At 48.3% G+C, this 18,871-nt stretch overlaps 1 protein-coding gene across 2 annotated transcripts in view; it reads left to right on the top strand.

The window, feature by feature from the left end:
- The window catches only part of FLVCR2 (FLVCR choline and putative heme transporter 2), a 60,931-nt gene that overhangs the window by 37,564 nt on the left and 4,496 nt on the right, over positions 1-18,871 (top strand). For both annotated transcript variants that reach the window (XM_059689989.1, XM_059689980.1), the window contains 6 exons: positions 9,762-9,829; positions 11,041-11,144; positions 14,880-14,990; positions 16,076-16,181; positions 16,330-16,441; positions 17,023-17,078. In XM_059689989.1, the coding sequence (XP_059545972.1) occupies positions 9,762-9,829; positions 11,041-11,144; positions 14,880-14,990; positions 16,076-16,181; positions 16,330-16,441; positions 17,023-17,078 (557 nt within the window). The remainder of the gene's footprint in view (positions 1-9,761; positions 9,830-11,040; positions 11,145-14,879; positions 14,991-16,075; positions 16,182-16,329; positions 16,442-17,022; positions 17,079-18,871) is intronic.

The following is an 18,871-nucleotide window of genomic DNA, read 5'->3' as shown; positions in this document are numbered from 1 at the left end:
GGCCTGGAGTGGATACTCCTATAGTTATTGAGTGAATGAATGACTCTTAATAAATAAATGCATGCATAAATAAGTGGGTCTTGCTATATGAATCATTTCTCCACCAGCCTTCCTTCATCTTGTAACATTGACTCCTTTTGTATTTATTTGAATGTAAGACAATATCCTCTTTCATTTTATTTTTTAAAAATATATATTTTTATAGATTTCAGAGAGGAAGGGAGAGGGAGAGAGAGATACAAACATCAATGATGAGAGAGACTCATTGATTGGCTGCCTGGGGATTGAGCCTGCAACCTGAGCAAGTGCCCTTGACCTGAGTCGAACTCAGGACCCTTCAGTCTGCAGGCCAACGCTCTATCCGCTGAGCCAAACCAGCTAGGGCCTCTTTCATTTCATTTTGTTGGCTTTTGGTAAGGTAAATTTTAATCTTCATGCTGGTGTATTGGCTTGCCTCTCCAGCATGGTGTTTTCTGCATCTTTTTTCCAACCTTTAATAAGAATGTTAGATCAGACAAGGGTAAGAACAGAACCTCATGGCATTCCGTTAAACAGGTCCATCCAACTGGACTGCTCTCCGTCTTACATTTGACCACTTAATCGACTAGTTAGTTTAAAATCAAGAGTCAACAAATGTATAACATGCTCAATAACTCTACAGGTATTTTAAAAAATGAGATTGGTTTAACATGATTTATTCTTGGTGAAACCTCAGTTAACTATAACCTTATATTCTCTCTAGGTTCATAAGCCATGGGTTTTATAGCAACAATAGCATTTACGATGCGCCAAGACTTTCCACATACGCTTTTATTTAACTTCCCCCACACCCATGTCAGGTAGATACTCTAACTATCCCCAATTAACGTATGAGGAAACTGAAACTCAGAAGAATTAGGTAACTCACTTGAGATCACACAGCTTTTAAGTGCCAGGATTCAGATACAGGTTTGCCTAACTCCAGCTCCTGCCTGCTTGATGCTTGTTACATACTAGTCATTGCCTATGGTCCTTCCTAAAATTGTGCCATGGTTTCATGTTAGGCTTATCAATGCCCTTTATCTCAAAGTGTTTATCTGCTAAAGCATTGATAAGAGGTGGCATCATTTCTGGGTAGAGAGGCACGCCTAAGTGTTTCTGGCATACACGTAGTTCAGTGACCTCTCATCTGGAAGAGCTCCAGGTAACTAGATAGTCTTCAAGGTCTCAGGTCTCCAGGCCTCATTCTCTCCAAGCTTCTCAGGTCTTAGGATACCTCTGCATTCATCCACAATAATAGGCTGGCTCATGTGCTTTGATGGCCAAAGCAATTCACTTCTGAGTCTCCGAAGCATTAGACTCTGTTGTATGTGGGTAGGATTTATTAATATTTTCCTCAAAGGCCTGGGGGTACCCGGATGTCTGTACCCAGCTCAGGGAACCACAAGCCTAATTTCCATGGGAGAGAATTGGACATGGAGACAAGGCTCTTTGCCAAACAAGGAAATGATTTCTTAGGTGTAAACACAAACTTGAAAAAAACGTATTGAGCCCATTACTGTGTGTTAGGCACCGTGTGAAGGGCATTACATGCAGTATCTCTTTTCATCTTTGAAACAAACCCATGACACAGGTCCTTAACTCTGTTCCATCTTATACCCGAGGAAACCGAGGCCCTGGCTTCGTTCCTGGCCCACCAGTGGACCGCTAGCGAGCAGTAGAGCTTGGGTAGACACTTCTGTCCATCTGAGGCCCGAGCCCGTCTTTCTAACCGACGGCGTCTCGCCTCCTCATGCAGAACCCAGCCTCTCGGAGACAGAGCCGGGCTCCTTTCTTAGCGCACCGCCCAGGTGGCCTTGGGTGTATCCTGGGGAGTGTGTTCTTCCTCAGATTGAATTCTCCAGACCAGTTAACACGGGGGTTGCTTTCTTCTAGGGCAGTGGTTCTGAACCTTCCTAATGCCGCGACCCTTTAATACGGTTCCTCATGTTGTGGTGACCCCCAACCATAAAATTATTTTTGTTGCTACTTCGTCACTGTCATTTTGCTACTGTTATGAATCGTCATGTAAATATCTGATATGCAGGATGTATTTTCATTGTTACAAATGGAACATAATTAAAGCATAGTGATTAATCACAAAAACAATATGTCATTATATATGTGTTTTCCGATGGTCTTAGGCGACCCCTGTGAAAGGGTCGTTCGACCCCCAAAGGGGTCGCGACCCACCGGTTGAGAACCGCTGCTCTAGGGTGTGGATCTAGAGTTGGAGGTTTTGGGAAGCAGGACCATCCTATTGGCCAGCCATCTGTGGGATTTGGGGATGATGGGGTCGCAGCCTTAGTGTGTGCCTCTTTAAGGTTTGCAGGTCATGTAAAGGCAGTTCACCCGAGAATCTCTGCTTTCTTCTCCCACTATTTTTGCTCCAAATTAAAAAACAAAACCAAAACAAACCCCTATAAATTCAGCACATGGCTGGGGTTCTAGCAGATGATAGCATTTCACAAACACATTTGTAGGACATGGGTGGACATGCCTCGGAGTAAGAGCCTTGAACGCTGGTCCGGTGAGTTCAGAGTTGCGCATAAAGAACGGGAGGTCTGAATTTTGGTGTCAGTTACTGAGTGTACCACCTCCACCCATCTTTTGTCTTTCTAATCCCCCCTACTCCTCCCTCCCACATTTCTTTTTTTTAATATGTTTTTATTGATTTTAAAGAGAGAAGAAGGGAGATAGAGAGAGAGAAACATCAATTGACTGCCTCCTGCACGCTCCTTGCCCCCAAACCGCTGGGGATCAAGCCTGAAACCCAGGCATGTGCCCTGACTGGGAATCAAACCCGAGACCTCTAGATGCATGGGTCGACGCTCAACCACTGAGCAATGCTGGCAGGGCCCTTTTCTTTTCTTTCTTTTAAATATAGTTTTATTTATTTCAGAGAGGAAAGGAGAGGGAGAGAGAGTTAAAAACATTAATGATGAGAGAATCATCAATCAGCTGCTTCCTACATGCCTCCCCCACCCCCCATTGGGGATTGAGCCCCATTCCTTAAATTCTCTTTGGAAAGAATGGCAGCCTTCCAGGGTGAGCCCTGCACTGCCCCCCATGCTCCTGCCCCCGCTTCTGCCTTAGCGGTGACTCAATCTCCAGGCTGCCTGGGTAGGGGATGGCTATTGATAACGTTTGCTTCTCATTGGAGTTCTCTGAATGGGAACAAAAGCTGCTGAGTCCGCTGCCCAGAGCTGAAGTGCAGTGAAGGCTTCAGAGGAATGTCCCTATAGGGTCTGGCCACACCCTTAAAGGTAGTTTTTTGAGATAAAATAAGGGCCATCAAGTTAAACACGTACCTGGGTTGCCAGTTTGCTCCCACTCCCAGTCAGGCACATGTGGGGGGTAACCAGTTGATGTGTCTCATATCTCTCTCTTTCTCTCTCTTTCTCTCTCTCTCTTTCTCTCTCTTTTTCTCTCTCTCTCTCTCTCTCTCTTTCTCTTTCTCTTTTCCTCCCTCCCTCCCTCCCTCCTTCATTCTCTCCCTCCCTTCCACTCTCTCTGAAAAAAAGCAATGGAGAAAAAAAACCATGGCCCATGTGATATTTGGAGTATATGTATGCTAAAAAGTGGTTCATTTTTCTGAAATTCAAATTTAAGCAGGTATGTGGTTTGTCTTCGTTTTTTTTCCTTCAATCTGACAGCCCACTTAGAGGGAGGAGGTGCAGAAGAGGGTTTGTGCTTGATGTTGCCAAACTATCACAAAAAGAAGAAACTGCCTCCTTCTCTAGTAAAATAGGCTCCCCCCGCCCCGCCCCGCACCCCCAACCTTCTGGGTTTGGCAATGCAGGAAGGTGGGGCTGGAACCAGATCCTCTGAGGGTCCTGCAGAGTTTGGGGTAGGGCAGGTCTTGTGATGTGTACCAGCAGTGGGAGTGGGGTGAAGAAAAAAACTCTCTTCAGCTACCTTCTCTTTGTGCCTCTAGGTCTGGCTTTCCCAGGGCTCCCTCTAATCTCTTCATCAATGGTGATGGTATAATAATCTCCTGTGAAAAATGCTAGTCCTCTAAAGAATGCCCTTGAAGGGAGTGCTTTCCCATGCCCTCCCAGCCTTGCCCCCAGGCTTCTGAACACTCTTCGGTGCTGGGCACCTGAACCAGAGCCTCACCGCGTGTCCCGAGGACACCTTCCCTTGGGCCCTCATGGGCTTTCCATGGGCCTAGGAGGACGCTTTGTGCCCCCTCGAAGATCTTGGCTTAAGAGTGGGTATAAAATCCTTGTGAACCCTGGAACTTTCTGAGGTCATGCTGGCCCTTTAAAACAAGGGTTTAGCCCTGGCCAGGTATCTCAGTTGGTTAGAATGTCATCTTGATAAGCCAAGGTTGTGGGTTCGATCTTCCATCAGGGCACATACAAGAAACAACCAATGAATGCATAGATAAGTGGAACGACAAATTGATGTTTCTCTCTCTCTCTCTCTCTCTCTCTCTCTCTCTCTCTCTCTCTGTCTCTCTGCCTGTCTCTCTCTGTCTCTCCCTCTCCTTTTTTCTCTCTCTCTCAAAATCCCCCTCCCCCCACAATAAACCACACAAGGGTTTACTACAAGAAGGAGAAAAGGGAAATGAACACAGAGTAAACAGAACGCAGAGATAGGACCTAGGATCAGTGTTCCCCAGGTTTGCCTAATGATAGAATTCCCTGGGGTGATCGATTGAATGCATGCAAAGATTTCCATGGCTCTCTCCTGGAAATTCAAATCCAGAATTTGAATTTCTGGGTCCGTCCCTGGAAATGTGCTATTAACAAGCATTCTAGGCTATTCTGGTTTGCAGCAGAGTCAAGAACCTCTAACGTAGGTATGTTACGGGTCATTCTCACAGTCTTGAAGTCCCTTCCCACCCCTGCTGCCTCCATGTTAACCCCACACCTGAGACCTGGGCCTGGCCATTGATCTTCAGTATTCCCAAGGCCCTTTATGTCCAGATTTTGTTTGTTTGTTTTGTTTTTGTTAAAATGTAGATTTCTAGCGCCATTCCAGGAGATTCAGCTAGCGTAGGCCCAGGGCAGGGCCCACGTATCTGCACATTTGAGCTCTGAGGACTTCTAATGTCAGTGGTCCCTGGGCCACAGTTTGAAAAAACTACTCTTGACAAGGAGAGACTCAGAGTGATGACGAGTCCTTCCTGCCTTCATAAAGCCCTCCCTCTCAGGGACTGGTACTTCCTCTGGGGAATGATACCAGGGATGACCAGGCCTTTCAGGGAAGATCACATTTTCTCATAGGAGTGTGGCCCTCACCCAGCAGGCTTAACTTGCTGGAGCTATACATGCCCAGATATAGCACCTGTATTCCTATAAGAGGCACTCACGCACAGAGCAGAGCACGTATTTCATTCCTGCCCTTCTTGTGGGACGCTGAGTCCCTTGGTTTGGGCGGTGGAGTGGCCTGGTACTGTTTAACTCTGCTGGGGAGGGACAGCTAAACTAGAGACCGATTCAGAATCCATACATAATATGCTCCTAATTCCTAGTTCCTGTAGAAACCGTTGGAAAGAATGGCAGCCTCCCAGGGTGAGCCCCATCCCCCGGGCCCCACCTCTCCTGGCTGCCTTTGAGCGGGGGATCGCTATGGAAAAACCAGACTAGTCTAGCTGAGCCAGTGGGCCTCATACTTGAGCACTATCAGAAGTACCTGGAGGGCTTGTTGACACACAGATCACAGAACTCCCAGAGTGGCTGCTGCAGCAGGTCTGTGGAGGTGACAGGAATGTGCATAACTAACAAGCTCCCAGCTGCTGATAATAATCTGGAACTGATTTCCCTAAAGCACCAAGTCCCCATGAAAGTAGTGATGTAGCTCAACCAGCTCTCGTGTTTCAGGTGGGTTTTTTTGCTCCCAGTCCTCTTGTTCACCGGATTGTCCTGGCAGGGTCCGGGACCTCCAGGTTCTTGACTCTCGCAGGAAAGAATTCAAGAACAAGTCCAAGTGAGAGCGGAAGGAGTTTTCTTTAGGTAGAAAAAGAGGCGAGGACATGGGTTCCTGGAAGTAGGATTGGGATGAGCCTGGGACAGCTGCTGCCATCTGCTGCTCCCCCAGTCATGGCGAAAGAAGTAAAAGTACACATCCGAGTGGATGCGAGCTCGCTGGGTCAGTCAGTTTTTCGGAGTTTATGTTTCCAAGGGTCAGGTTGTTTCTGAACTGCGTGGTGCCAAATTATGACTCTGCCTTTTGGTCGGGGGGCAGCGGGGTCTTGTTCCTAATATGACCTGTTCCGAAAGTGCTCTGATGTTTGTCCTTCTCAGTCCCCCTTTTACCTGTGGTGTCATTATAATCTACTCTAATAAAAGAGAAACATGCAAATTGGTGTCACTCCACTACACCCCCAGCCAATCAGATGAGTATGCAAATTAACCCAACAAAGATGACAGTTAATTTGCATATGCAGGCACCAGACTGAAGACTGAAGACTGAAGACTGAAGAGGCTTGGCTTCTCTGCTGCCAAGCCTTGCTGCAGCCTCAGCGGAGAAGCCAAGCCTCTCCTTGCAGCAGCTGAACCCAGATATAGCACCTGTATTCCTATAAGAGGCACTCACGCACAGAGCAGAGCACGTATTTCATTCCTGCCCTTCTTGTGGGATGCTGAGTCCCACAAGAGGCCTGGGTCCTGGGTGCCGGAGGAAAACGGTGCCGGCAGCCAGGGGAAGGAAGGCCTATTGCACGAATCTCTTCGTGCAATGGGCCTCTAGTCCTATTTAATAAAATGCAAATAGACCGAAGGGCAGAACAACCGAACAACCAATCAAAGCATAATATGCTAATGATATGCTAAGGCTGCTCAACTGCTCACTATGACGTGCACTGACCACCAGGGGGCAGATGCTCCGACCGGTAGGTTAGCTTGCTGCTGGGGTCCGGCCCATTGGGACTGAGCAAGATGGGCCAGACACGCCCTGGAGCCCTCCTACTGTACCTCCCCGGCCTGATCATGCACAGATGGGGTCCCTCAGCCTGGCCTGCACCCTCTGGCAATCCGGGATCCCTTGGGGGATGTCAGAGAGCCGGTTTCAGCTGATCCCACAGGCCACTCCCCTTGAGAGGGCACCAGACGCAGGGCCTATGGCTGGGGAGCGCTGCTGTGGCAGCGGGAGCCTCTCCAGATCGGGACTGATCGGGCGTGAGCTTGTGGCAGGCACAGTGGGGCCAGGATGAGCGGGAGCAGCAGGTAGTAGCTGCATGGGGCGTTGGACTGCGGGTTTTGGCCCAATCCCTGCAGGCCACCCAGAGTGACCCCATCTGTGCACAAATTTGTGCACCGGGCCTCTAGTGATTATATAATGAGCTTTGGGGCCTTTCTCTGGTCAATTTTTCCTCCATTCTGGGTTGATTTGGTTTTAGTAAGGCCTTGTTGTTGAGTTCTGTGGCCTCTACAGGAGTTTCCTGCCATAGCTGTCTTCCCTTTGGTTATGCCTGGAGTTGGGGGCTCTGATGAGAGGACCTAGTGGCTTATCGACCTGTGATGTCCGCTCCTACTTACTCATTTCACCTGTCGAGAGCTTTTCCTAGCTTCTTTCTATCCTGCCTCCGTCCTGGATAATTTCCCTGTTTCCTATGGATTTTGCTCTCCTTCTTCATTCCGGGTGGACCCAAGTTCAGAGTAGCCATTGCACCTTAAACTGAGTGTGACTTGGAACATTATCTTGCCCCTTGCAGTGTGAGGCTCGGACCATACGCTGAGAGGGGCTGAGAGGTGTGAGGAGCAGAACTAGGGGCTACTTTCATTCTTCTCCCTGCCCACATTCCACCCCACCACCCTTTTAAGGAATGTGTCCTTTTGTGGGTCCCCTGGACTCAGGAATGGAATTTCCAAGTGGCTGGGTGTGTGGTGTAAAGATTAGGTGGGTATGCTTATTGCTTAAGTCCTTGAGAGCCTCAAAGTTGTGCACAAAAATCAGTTCTATGGAAAGTAATCTCACAGGGTGATCTGAACAGTTGTTTTTTTTTTAATCCTCACCCTCGAACATGTTTTTTTTTAAAATTAATTTTTATTTATTTATTAGTGATTTCAGAGATGAAGGGAGAGGGAGAGAGAGATAGAAACATCCATGATGAGAGAGAATCATTGATCGGCTGCCTACTGCACGCCCTGTACTGGAGATTGAGCCCTGACTTGGTGTGGCTCAGCTGGTTGAGCATTGACCCATGCACCAAAAGGTCGCTGGCTGGATTCCTGATCAGGGCACATACCCTGGTGTGGGCTCAATCCTCAGGGTATCGATTGAGGTTTCTCTCTCTCTTTCACCCTCTCCCTTCCTCTCTCTCAAACCAATAAAAACAAACAAACAAAAAAACAAAACAGAAAAGAATGAAGACTCTAGAGCCATACCCGCTGGGTTGAAATCCAGCTCTGCCACTTATCCTTCTTCTAGGAACCTGAAAAAGGTAGTGAGTCAGCTGCACATATGCAACCCCGCTTACGATAAAAATGCCCTCTCTGGTAAAAATGACTACAACTGGACTGGGAGACCTTCTCATATCTGATAAGAAGCCATTCTTTGTGTTTTGCTGAGTTTAGTGACTCTTTCACTGTCCTGTCCTTTATGGGGACCCTGGAAGCTATGCCTATGGCATTGTTGCAAGCAGTCGTGGCTCCTGTCAGGTGTTAAACCAGAGTGGTTGCCACAGCCACCTTTTCCTGCACTGAGCCATCACCTTGCGGGCCAACGAGAATGGCTTCTGGATGGCTGGATGGCTGGGGTTCTGTGCACTGGTCCCCTTGAAAAGGAGCCCTAAGGCTGCCCTGTCAGAGAGCTGTGTCCCTTCTAAGTGCATCTAATGTCAAGCGTCAGTGGTGGTCTTATGAGTCTCGACGTTTAATTAAAATAAAAGGTCTCCTGGTGTATTTGATTTTCAACTCTGCGCACTTTTCTCATCTATAAATTGGGGAAGATAACACCAGCTGCTTTCTAGGGTTGTTGGGAGGATTGTAAGGCGCGTAGAACAGTGGCTAGCACACCAGTATGTGCTGCTGCCGTTACCACCACCACCACCACCATCATCATCATCATCATCATCCTCAATGTTATTAGGAAGGGAGGGCAGGAGGCCCTTTCTCTTTTGGGTCAGTTCTAGTCTCATCTCATAGTTACTATAACTCACTATATGGCTTTGGACAAATGACCTCATTCTCTAAGGACACAGCTTCTAACAGTATATTCCAGATTTTCCATTTATGTGTTGAACGAGTCGATGAATTAGAAGAGGCAACTAAATGCTTTTTAGGGTCCTTTCTGGTTTCACATATAAGGTTTTGTGTGGCATTGATTCTGAGAAGAAAGCGGAAGGAGTGACGGGGAAGGAGGTGAGAAACCACCTGCAGAGGGAGTGGTGTCAGGGGTCAGAGGTCAGAGGTCTGGAGAGGGGACAGGTCATCAGGTAGAGGTGGAAGGTGTCCAGTAGTTCTGCTTACCCCATACATCCAGCCAAGGGCTTAAGAAAGGACTGCGGATGATGCTGATGTGGGAGAAATGCTTCCCAGGACCGAGGGCAGGTTTAAAGGGACCAGAGGGCCAGGTTGAAATGGCTGCTTTTGGTTGTTTGGGAATATTTCTTGGAAAAAAACTTCAGAGTAGCCTCCCTGGATACTCCCTGGATTTTTCTTCTCTGAGGACACCATTCACAGTGGCAATGAGAACGAGGATTTCTGACCTCCGGACCTGCTGGGGGGAGGAGCTAGCAGTCGCCCCCGCAGAAGGCCAGCCCTAATGCTGTGTGTTTCTCCCTCCCTCCTTAGGTCTGAATACTGGGGCTTTTTATGCCTTGTCCACTCTGCTGAATCGCATGGTGATCTTGCACTTTCCGGTAAGGGCGTCCCCTAAGCATGCGGGGCCCAGAGAGAATGAGGTTCCTGAGTCTGTCTCGCAGGAGCTGGGGTAGTGGTTAACCCTTGGATCCCCCACTTCTAGGCAGCAGGGTACGGTGGTATGCTTATGGGATCTGGAGGGTCTCAACCCCTGCTCTGGTGGCACTAAACTGTGTGACAAGCTAGTTCGTGTCTCTGAGCATAATTACTTACTGAAAGGTTATTTTTAGGATTAGAAAGTAAATAATACTGTGTGTGTGTATGTGTATATTTATATATGTTATCTATACATCGAGCGCATAGCATGCCACCTGACAACAGAGTAAGTAAACATATATATTTGGAGTCACATCTGAAATATTTAATTTGTAAAGTATGGGCAAAGTTTAATTTCCCACTCTCAGTTACTCAACTGAAAGTATTGTTTAAACGCTTCCAGAACCAGTGAGGACTGGATGTGGGGAATGGGATACTGACTATCCTGGAGGCAGGAATCCCAGGTCTAACCTTTTTGTGAAAGGACCAGGGTCGCATACAGAGGTGGTCATTGCTGCTAAGTGTTCCAGTTTTGGAGTTTGACAGGTCTGAGTTCAAATCCTAGCTCAGCATTTAATAAATGCCTCGTGACCTTGGACTGATAGGTTCATCTCACTGTGCCTCAGTTTCTTCATCTGAAAAATGGGGAGTACTGATTCCTAACCTTATGGTGGGGAATTATGAGAATCAAATGGGAGAAGATGTAAACTCCTTGGCATGGTGCCTGGCTCATAAAAGTAAGGGCTCACAAATATATTACTATTATTTTACCATTCCTCTTGGCACTAATAGCTCAAAAACACCTAAGTACGGGATATTTGGATATACATATTTCAGTTTACCTATCTGTGAAATGGGAATAATGGTAAATAAGAGAAAAGAGTTGCTATAAGGATTACATATTTTTAAAAAATCTTCCTCAAAGTGGTTCTAAGGACAGAATTTGGTTCACCCCAGCATCCAGTATCAGGCACCCACATCTGGGGTTATATTTTGTTGGGAGGATTTTCTCCCCGTTGGCAGCCTCTTACAGGGCTGCCCTGATACCATCTGAGAACTGGGTCTAATGGAGCCTGAGTTCCTTGCCTTTGCCCCTCACCTCGTGGTGACTGTGCTCTGCCTGGGCCTTGTCCTGTCACTGGCTGATCTTTGGGGTTGTGGTTTTCTTTCCCAGGGGGAAGAAGTGAATGCTGGAAGAATAGGCCTGACCATTGTCATTGCTGGAATGTTTGGGGCTATGATCTCAGGTATCTGGCTGGATAGGTCCAAAACCTACAAGTAAGTGATTTTTCCTCTCGGACTGGGAATTGGGGGACTCATTTTGAAATGACATGTTCATTTAGCAGTGCAGCTCCAAAGGTTTCGGTGCGGCAACTGAGTGGTCACGGGGGTGGTTCACACTGATCTTCTCTGAGCCTCATTTTCCTCACTTATAAAACAAGGGAAACAATACCTGCCCGGTGGGGGGTCTTAGAGAGATTAGAGATAAAGGACATGAGGCCTAGCACAGTACCACTCTCCCAAGTAGAGCTGTGCAAGGGACAGGTGGGGGAGAAATGAAAATGAATGTAGAAAAATGTCAGCAGTTGGAAAGTTGGTGGAAACCCCAAAGAGTGGAGATGAGGGAGTGATTCCACTGGCCTGTTCTCAGGGCTCCCTTGGACCCCATGGCGTTAACAGTGGTGCTCTGTGCTTACTTTGGTTTGCAGTGTATTATCTTGCAATTGCTTATACTGTACCTTGTTGGTAAATATTGTCATGTGCTTTGGGTCTGAATGCCCAGAGCATTTCTAAGAGCCCAGAGTGGTCTTCTCAAGATTTTAGTGTACGTCAGCCCTGGCCGGGTGGTTCATTGTCCCATACACCAAAAAGTTTCAGGTTTGATTCCTGGTCAAGGCACATACCAGTTGGAGCATGTAAGCAATGGATGTTTCTCTCTTTCTCTAAAATCAGTGAACATATCCTCAGGTGAGAATAAAAAAAAAAAAAAGGCCCTAGCCAGCTTGGCTCAGTGGATAGAGCGTCAGCCTGTGGACTGAAGGGTCCCAGGTTTGATTCTGGCCAAGGGCACATGCGTGGGTTGCCGGCTCAATCCCCAGTAGGGGGTGTGCAGGAGGCAGCCAATCAATGATTCTCTCTCATCACTGGTGTTTCTCTCTCTCCCTCTCCTTCTCCCTTCCTCTCTGAAATCAATAAAGAAATATATATTTTTTTTTTTAAAAAAAAGATTTTAGTGTAAGTCAAACTAATTCAGGATGCTATTAAAAATACACACTTGTGGACTCCACCGTCATGGATGCCAGTTCAGTAGGGGAATCTGCATTTGCCTCAATCTGCATTTGTGTCAAATGCCTCAAATTCAATAGACAGGCTCAGAAAAAAGACTGAATAAAATAGGCACAACATCCTTCTCTTCTTACTGTATCTTTTTTTAAAGAATATATTTTTATTGATTTCATAGAGGAAGGGAGAAGGAGAGAGAGATACAAACATCAATGATGAGATAAAATCATTGATCGGCTGCCTCCTGCACGCCCCCTATTGGGGATCGAGTCCGCAACCCGGGCATGTGCCCTTGACCGGAATTGAACTTGGGACCCTTCACTTCACAGGCCGACGCTCTATCCACTGAGCCAAACTGGCTAGGGCTACTGCATCTTTCCAGTGCTCTGCATGCATTGGGTGCTCAATTAATGCTGGCCAGCAGGGCGGCTGCCAGGGTTGCCCTGCGCTAGGTCTGGGCGGCATTCAGGGCTGCTTTGACAAGGCCTCCAAAGTCCCCAGTGTCTGGAGGCGACAAGACAGTGGCAGACCTGTTCTCTGCCCCACAAACCCACTTCTGTGAGGCTCTGGTCAGACCAGGTCTCACTGTGGCTGCCCTAGTCAAAGGCCAATTGAGGCCATCCCCAGTGATGTGTCTGCCTGGCTAAACATGCCTGGCGGGGCTTAATTAACTGCTGCTGGAGCTTGGCTTCCCACTCGTCTCTCTCATCTGTCAATTGCTTGCTTCAGCCGCACATGAGAGCAGTGCTTGCTTGGTGGCAGGAGGAGGAGGAGGAGGAGGAGGAGGAATTTTGCTAAGGCTGGAATGTGGGCAGCAGATGATTCAGAGGAAGATACAATGAAAGGGCTGGAGAGGACCCTTCAGGACCTCGATACCACCAGTTCCTTTGCCCCATTCGATGCCTAGGTCCTGCAGGCAGCACCAGCCACTCCCTGCACTACTCCCCAGGGAGAAAGGAGAGCGAAAACTGTGATCCAGTCTTTTCGGTGCCCGTCCCTTTCTCCCCGAGGCCCTCAGATTTGTCCTGCCCTGGTTTGGAGGCTGGAAATGAGGTAGTCAGGTCCCTTTATCTCAGGCTGGGATTACAGATAGTTTTTCTAGATGGATCAGTGGTTTGAGATGAAGCCGTGGTTGAACAAACCTGGGGAAAGATGAGTGGGCGGGGTCAGCGAGAGAGAATGGTGTTCATGACGTTGCTTCCTGCAGGGTGGGTCGGACTAGATGAGGGGAGCAGGGCAGAGGAAGGACAGAGCTCCTCTATCCGCAGCTGCTCTGAAGTGCCGGGTGGGAGGGGCATCCCCCATAGTCTCTAGCGGGGAGCTTTTCCAAAGCTGCAACCACGCTAAGTATTCGTATCCTCTGTGCAATAGAGGAAAGAGCGCAGAGTTCCAATCCCAGCTTCGGGTCCAAGTCCCAACGCTGCATTTGTTCAACAGGTTCCTTTAGACTAGTAACCTAGCCAGCTTGAGCCTCAGTTTTCTTATTTGTGAAAGTAGGGATCGTCATACAATTCTCTCAGGGCTTTTATAATGTTTGAGTGAAATAATAAATGAATGTAAAATGCTTTAGAGCAGTGGTTCTCAACCTTCTGGCCCTTTAAATACAGTTCCTCATGCTGTGACCCAACCATAAAATTATTTTCGTTGCTACTTCATATCTGTAATGTTGCTACTGTTATGAATCACAATGTAAATATCTGATATGCAGGATGGTCGTAGGCGACCCCTGTGAAAGGGTCGTTGGACCTCCAAAGGGGTCGCGACCCACAGGTTGAAAACCGCTGCTTTAGAGAATTCCTGGCACCCAAGAGCTGTAGGTATTAGTTTGACATTACCATAGTGTCCGTCCTCAGATGCCCCCACCAGGTTCCTGGCTTCAGGAGAAATGTGTGAAGGCTTTAAACTTGCATCGTCTGAGACCTCATGTTCAGCGCAGGAGGGAAGAGGTGTACGCAGAGCTGCTCCCCTCCAATAAGTAGGGCAAAGAGAGGAGTAGGAGTCAGGGCCCCAGCAGAGTCCAGAGTGGGCGCCATGGGAGAAGTGTGGGGAGGGGCACACGCTGGGTGAGCCTGAAACAGACCAGCTCATTGCTGATGGTCCTTCTGAGGGGACTGGCAAAGGGAAGTGTGACAGGGGGTGGGCGGGGCTTTCTCACTTTGGAGTCACACACTTAGTTCAGGGCTGGAGAATGTTCTCCGTTAGTTCCTGCTATCTGGAGTAATTCAGATTCAGCAGGAAAACCCATGCAAGTGGCAGCAGGAAGAATGTAGAGATGACAGAGAGACTAAAAGCTAGGTCACGTCTCAGCATTGTCGCGGGGTCCTGGGTGAAGTAGACATGCAGAATTGGGTGGCTTCCGGGGTAGTCCTGCACGCTGGTGCTCCTCCTGTTTGTGTGCCCTTCTTGCTGTGGGTAGGACCTGACAAGTCAAAGGGCAGTTTGCTATTGTTGAGAGGGGTCTGCGGGAGGAGAACACAGATGCAGCAAGATGGCTTCATACACTCCTGGTCTTACCCTTCGTAGCAGTGACCACATACAATTAAATAATTATCCGGGTGATTATTGGTTCGGTTATTCATCTATGAGAGCAGATGTTTCAGCACACAGCAGAGGGCTGAACACAGAGCAGGTGCCTGATAGATACTTGTAGAATGAATGAATGACCGAACGAACAAATGGTCCTATTAAAGTCAGAAATGTGTAAGTCAACCTTTTTGTCTCTGCTTGTAGGGAGACGACCCTGGTGGTGTATGTCATGACTCTGGTGGGCATGGTGGTGTACACTTTGACCTTGCCCCTCCAGCGTCTGTGGATAGTGTTCATCACCGCTGGCACATTGGGGTAAGTTTCACCTCTAACATGTTTAAGCAGAAAGCACCATCCCGTGGCTCCTAGAGCTGCTGGCATCCTAGGATGTCATACGGATCCCTTTGCCGCCTTCTCACTGACCCGTGTGGAGATGTGGAAATGGTGCCCAGCAGTCTTGTTTGTTTTGGTAGCACTTCAAAAGGCCGCCTGGTGCTTCCAGACCCACCCGTGCTGTTGGGATGCACTGTGTTCTTTACAGACTTGGGAGGTTAGGAAATGTTTAGAGTCTTTTTTAGTTCTGCCTCAGACAACGTGGGTCCTGGGAAGTCTGGGTTTAAGCAGACTGCTGCGGCTATCTTATAGACCACAGGCATGTCACTTAGCCACTCTGAGCCCCTATCTCCTCATGTGTAAAGGGAGATGAGTGGCCTGCCTTGTAGAGTTGTTGGAGGATTAAGAGAGATAACAGATGTGAAAGCAGCAAAAAGTGTGGTGCGGATGTAAGGCTTTAGAATTGAAAATTTCTAGACCTGTTGTATGAGAAAGCATACCTCCTACACAGGAGTCTCTGCTCAGCATCACCTCCCCATTATTTACTGGGGACAGTACATGTGTGTGCGTGCGTGCGTGTGCGTGTGTGTGTGTGTGTGTGTGTGTGTGAAAGTCAGCTGGTGACTGGTGACTCTCTGGGGGGAAATAAGGAGGACTTTGAGCTCCTTCTTCCAGGTCCCACAGAGTCATGGAGATGCTGTTCTATATCCAGGGACTTCCCACTCCCAGCGTAGGGTCTGTGTACCCATGACAGAGTCTCTCAGCTGAGGGCTGAACACCCCAGGCATCCTGCCCTTCTGTAAATGCTGACCCTGTCTGCCACTGGTGGCTGGATGTGCAAGAAGAAGAGCTTTTGAGTACAAAGGCCTCCTGAGGACAAAGCCTACCTACGAAGCGCTTCCTGGCCTGCAGGATCTCTCTTTCCTTGGTCTGGCCATCTAAGGGGTGGCCTGATTGATCATTCAAGGGCCCAGCATGTCTTGATGGGTAGAAACGAGAAGGAGGTGGGCTCTCTGTCCTTGTTCTGCAAGGTCTCCATCACCTTGTTTCTGTTGTCTGGCCTTCAGGTTCTTTATGACTGGCTATCTCCCACTGGGATTTGAGTTTGCTGTGGAGCTGACATACCCAGAATCGGAAGGCATATCGTCTGGCCTCCTCAACGTGTCTGCCCAGGTAGGTCTTACTTGGTGGTGGTCCCATAGCAGGGGCTCTTTGTTCTCTGCTTTGCTTGGTGGCCACAGGCATTGCATTATGGCAGCTCAACTCTACTGTGGGCTAGTTGGCTGGGCCCTTGTTCCCAGTCTTCTTCGTATCTTTCCAGGTATTTGGGATCATCTTCACCATCTCCCAGGGCCAGATAATCGAAAACTACAGCACCATGCTCGGGAACATCTTTCTGTGTGTGTTCCTCGCCCTTGGAGCGGCCCTCACTGGTGAGTTGGGGCCTTGGGACAAGATAAGGCTCTGGCTGCTCATGGGCTGAGGCAGTTTGGGACCCAGTGTCTTGATGGACTGTACAGACCAGGAGTACACATTACATACACAGGACGGAGGGAAGGGCGTGTCAGGAAATCTGCCAGGGAGGTAATCACATTTTTTTTTTTGGTGGAATGAACATGGGCTTTGGAGATGCAAGGCCCTTGTTTGAATCCCAGGCTGTGATACTAACCTCCACAGCTGTCTGACCTTGGGCAAGTGGACCAACATCTGGGAACTTCAGTTTCCTAATTTGTAAAATGGGGATTATTGTGAGGATTAGAGCAGCGTTCGCCAACTCTCTGGCAAATATAAGGCCACTGTCGTTGGCCCTGGCTGTCAGGGACAGCCACATTCTCCAGGCTTTCACAAGGTGGGTGATGGTGTGCCCCTAGCTCCCTGGAATATCTGATGTAGGTCTGGGATACCTGTGGCCCTTGGGACAATTAGGGCTCCCTCTCTGGGATGAACTTGAGCATTAGTCTGCTTGATGACTCTGTGTCTCTGTTGCTCTTCCTTCTCAATCCTTTGACCTCAGCACTCATCAAGGCAGATCTACGGAGGCAGAAAGCGAACATGGAATTTCCGGAGAATGTATGTACTGGGAGCTTGCTGGGCTGAAATCTGGGTTGCAGGCTGAGGAAGTGGCAGCATGGATCGGGGTGGGGGGAGCAGCCTGGGTTGGGGCAGGACAGCTCCCAGAGCAGACCGATTTCGTGGTGCCTGTGAGACCAGCGCAGCTCTCACGAACATGGCACCCAGTTTCCTCAGTGGCTGCTTCAGCACTGCTTTTCTGCTGCTCTTTCCTGGGCTCTTCTCCCGCTTCCTTCTCTTCCCCTGGGCTCCCTGCTCTGGTCCTCAGGGTGTGTCACTGTTATCACAGTCTGCTGAGCAGCACCCTCCCCTGAGTGGATCCTGAGCCCGGTTCGGAGGCGCTGGCTCTGCTGCTTTCAGCCTGGGGTCAGTGGCTGCAGAGGAATGGTGGGAGCCTGTCATGGCAGTGGTGGCCCCAAGGCATGGGGCTGTCCTGGTATGTGACAGCCGCTCAGGCAGTGCCATGGGGCTTGAAGGACTGGAGCCAGTGGTTAGCCAGTCAGGCCCTAAAGCGTAAGTCAGGAAGCAGGAGCCATGATGGTGGAAGGAGAGAGAACCAGGAGTGTGATCTGCAATAGGAAAGTGTGTCCCCTCTGTTCTCATCAGCTGGGAGTCATTTTAACCACAATGTTAGGTATCAAATCTGAACCAGGATGAAAGGAATTTCAAATCTGAGCAGTAAATGTGGGATTATTTTAAACAAAAAGGAAACCTCCAAAACTTATTACAGAGGCCATACACGCTCTTTATAGAAAAATGAAAAAAATACAAAAGAATACAAAATTTTAAAATCATCCTGTAATACCATCATCCAGAGGTGAGATGCTGGTTTGTTTTTTTTTAGCATTGACTTATACATGTCCATATCCCTATATAATATATCCATATATATTTTGGTTTTTAAACAAAAATGGAATCTTGTCCTATCTGCCTTTGTATATGTTGTGAACACTTAGCTCATTAGTCTTTTTTTTTACAACATACTTTTTTTTAAAAATCCTCACCCGAGGATATTTTTCCATTGATTTTTTTTAGAGAGAGTAGAAGGGAAGGAGAGAGGGAAGGAGGGAGGGAGAGAGGGAGGAAGAATGAGAGGGAGAGAGAGACAGAGAGAGTGAGAGAAACATAGATGTGAGAGAGTTGATTGGTTGCTTCCCATATGCGCCCCGACCAGGGCTGGGGATTGAGCCTGCAACTGAGGTACATGCCCTTGATCGGGAATCAAACCCCTGACCCTCTGGTGTGTGAGCCACACACGGCTAGGGCTACAACATACTTTCAGTGAGTGCACGGTGTTCTGTTATGTGGGGAAACCATAATTTATTTAACAGTTTTTCTGTCCATGGACATTAAGGTTCTTTGCGATTGTTGTTTTAAGTCACCTTGCCCTGGAAGTGGAATCTTTGCGCACATTCTGAAGCACAGTGTTTCCTTGAGAAATGGACCAGTGGTCATGCACAGTTGAAGGCCTTGATATATACAGTGGGGCCTTGACTTACGAGTGTCCTGACTGACGAGTTTTTTGAGATACCAGCTGTCTCTCGGCCGATTTTTTGCATTGAGTTGACAGAGTAATTTGAGCTCAGTCTCAGAATGAATTAAAGTCGTAAGTCAGGGTCCCACTGTATTGTAAACCGTCCTCCAGAAAGCTGCTCTCAGCAGCACCAGTGTGCAGCGCTGTGGCAGTCAGTGTATGAGGGCCAACACGGAGTGTTTATCTGTTTGAAAACTCCTTGCCAATTCTCTAAGGCAAGAGTGGTATCTGAAAGAGGTATATTTAGTATTTTAAGGCT

Source organism: Myotis daubentonii, chromosome 1 (assembly GCF_963259705.1).
Source record: "Myotis daubentonii chromosome 1, mMyoDau2.1, whole genome shotgun sequence".
Taxonomy (NCBI): domain Eukaryota; kingdom Metazoa; phylum Chordata; class Mammalia; order Chiroptera; family Vespertilionidae; genus Myotis; species Myotis daubentonii.
Note: the sequence above shows the minus strand (reverse complement) of the source record. Positions and strands in the feature narration are given on the sequence as shown.